Source organism: Condylura cristata, unplaced genomic scaffold (genome assembly GCF_000260355.1).
Source record: "Condylura cristata isolate star-nosed mole 26May11 unplaced genomic scaffold, ConCri1.0 scaffold00008, whole genome shotgun sequence".
Lineage (NCBI taxonomy): Eukaryota > Metazoa > Chordata > Mammalia > Eulipotyphla > Talpidae > Condylura > Condylura cristata.
Genome location: NW_004567109.1, coordinates 3,029,959 through 3,030,917, shown reverse-complemented (window position 1 = coordinate 3,030,917; position 959 = coordinate 3,029,959). Strand labels below are relative to the sequence as shown.

Sequence of the window (959 nt, the reverse complement as noted above, 5' to 3'; positions counted from 1 at the left end):
CACCCCTCCCGGGGCGCCCAGCCCCCTGGCTGGCCCTGCTCACCCCTCCCGGGGCGCCCAGCCCCCAGGCTGGCCCTGCTCACCCCTCCCGGGGCCCCCAGCCCCCAGGCTGGCACTGGCTCCCGGGGCAGGAGGCACGGGCCTGCAGCCCCCTGGCCCAGGAGCCCACTGGCCCCTCCCTGGCCTTCTCAGGGCGGGCGGCTTCACCCCTGCAGTTCCCCCTGGCCCTCCACATCCCCACCCAGGACCCCTGCCCCCGGCAACCATCTCTGGGCCCGAGGGGCCTGGGCACGTCCCGCCGACAGGCCGGGGCCTGAGCCACCCCTCTGCGCAGGTTCTCGGGCAGCCAGCACTGCGGCCACATCCACTGTGCCTACCAGTACCGCGAGCACTACCACTGCCTGGACCCCGAGTGCAACTACCAGGTACGCCGCAGCCTCCCGCCCACCACGAGGGGCCTGCGGGCCCACGGGCGTGCCCGCCCGCCTGGGCAGCTGCTCTCGGGCAGTGGGACAAGACGCCGGCCTCTCCTAGCTCCCGGGTCCCTGCCAGGGGGCACAGGGCCTGCAGCTGGTTGTGGGGGGGGCGACGCATCCCGCCCCCGGGGCCCGCGGCTGGGCCGGGCCCTCGGCAGTGTCCAGCGGACTCTCTCCGGGGCCCACGTTCGGGGTGCGTCACCGATGACGACCCTGGGGCTCCGGTACATGGTCGCTTAGGTCCGAAGCGGCCTGCCGGGGAGAGCAGGCCCGGCGAGTGAGGCGGGAGGGTGGGCGGCCCGGGGACCGGAGACCTGGACACGGCCCTCGCGGGCCCGGGAAGCGTCTCTGGTTCTGGAGCCTTCCCGGCGGTTCCCTGCGAGGCCCGCCCGAGTGCTGTCCTCCGCCCATGCTATGTCCACCGCCACCGCAAGCCCGGGCCCCGGCCCCGGCGGGCGACCCAGGGGGCAGACACGTCCCGGA

At 75.9% G+C, this 959-nt stretch overlaps 1 protein-coding gene across 1 annotated transcript in view; it reads left to right on the top strand.

Moving 5' to 3' along the window:
- Positions 1 to 959, top strand: part of CASZ1 (castor zinc finger 1) — a 32,761-nt gene that overhangs the window by 11,875 nt on the left and 19,927 nt on the right. The window contains exon 4 of the mRNA XM_012722069.1: positions 335 to 507. Coding sequence (XP_012577523.1) covers positions 335 to 507 — 173 coding nt within the window. The remainder of the gene's footprint in view (positions 1 to 334; positions 508 to 959) is intronic.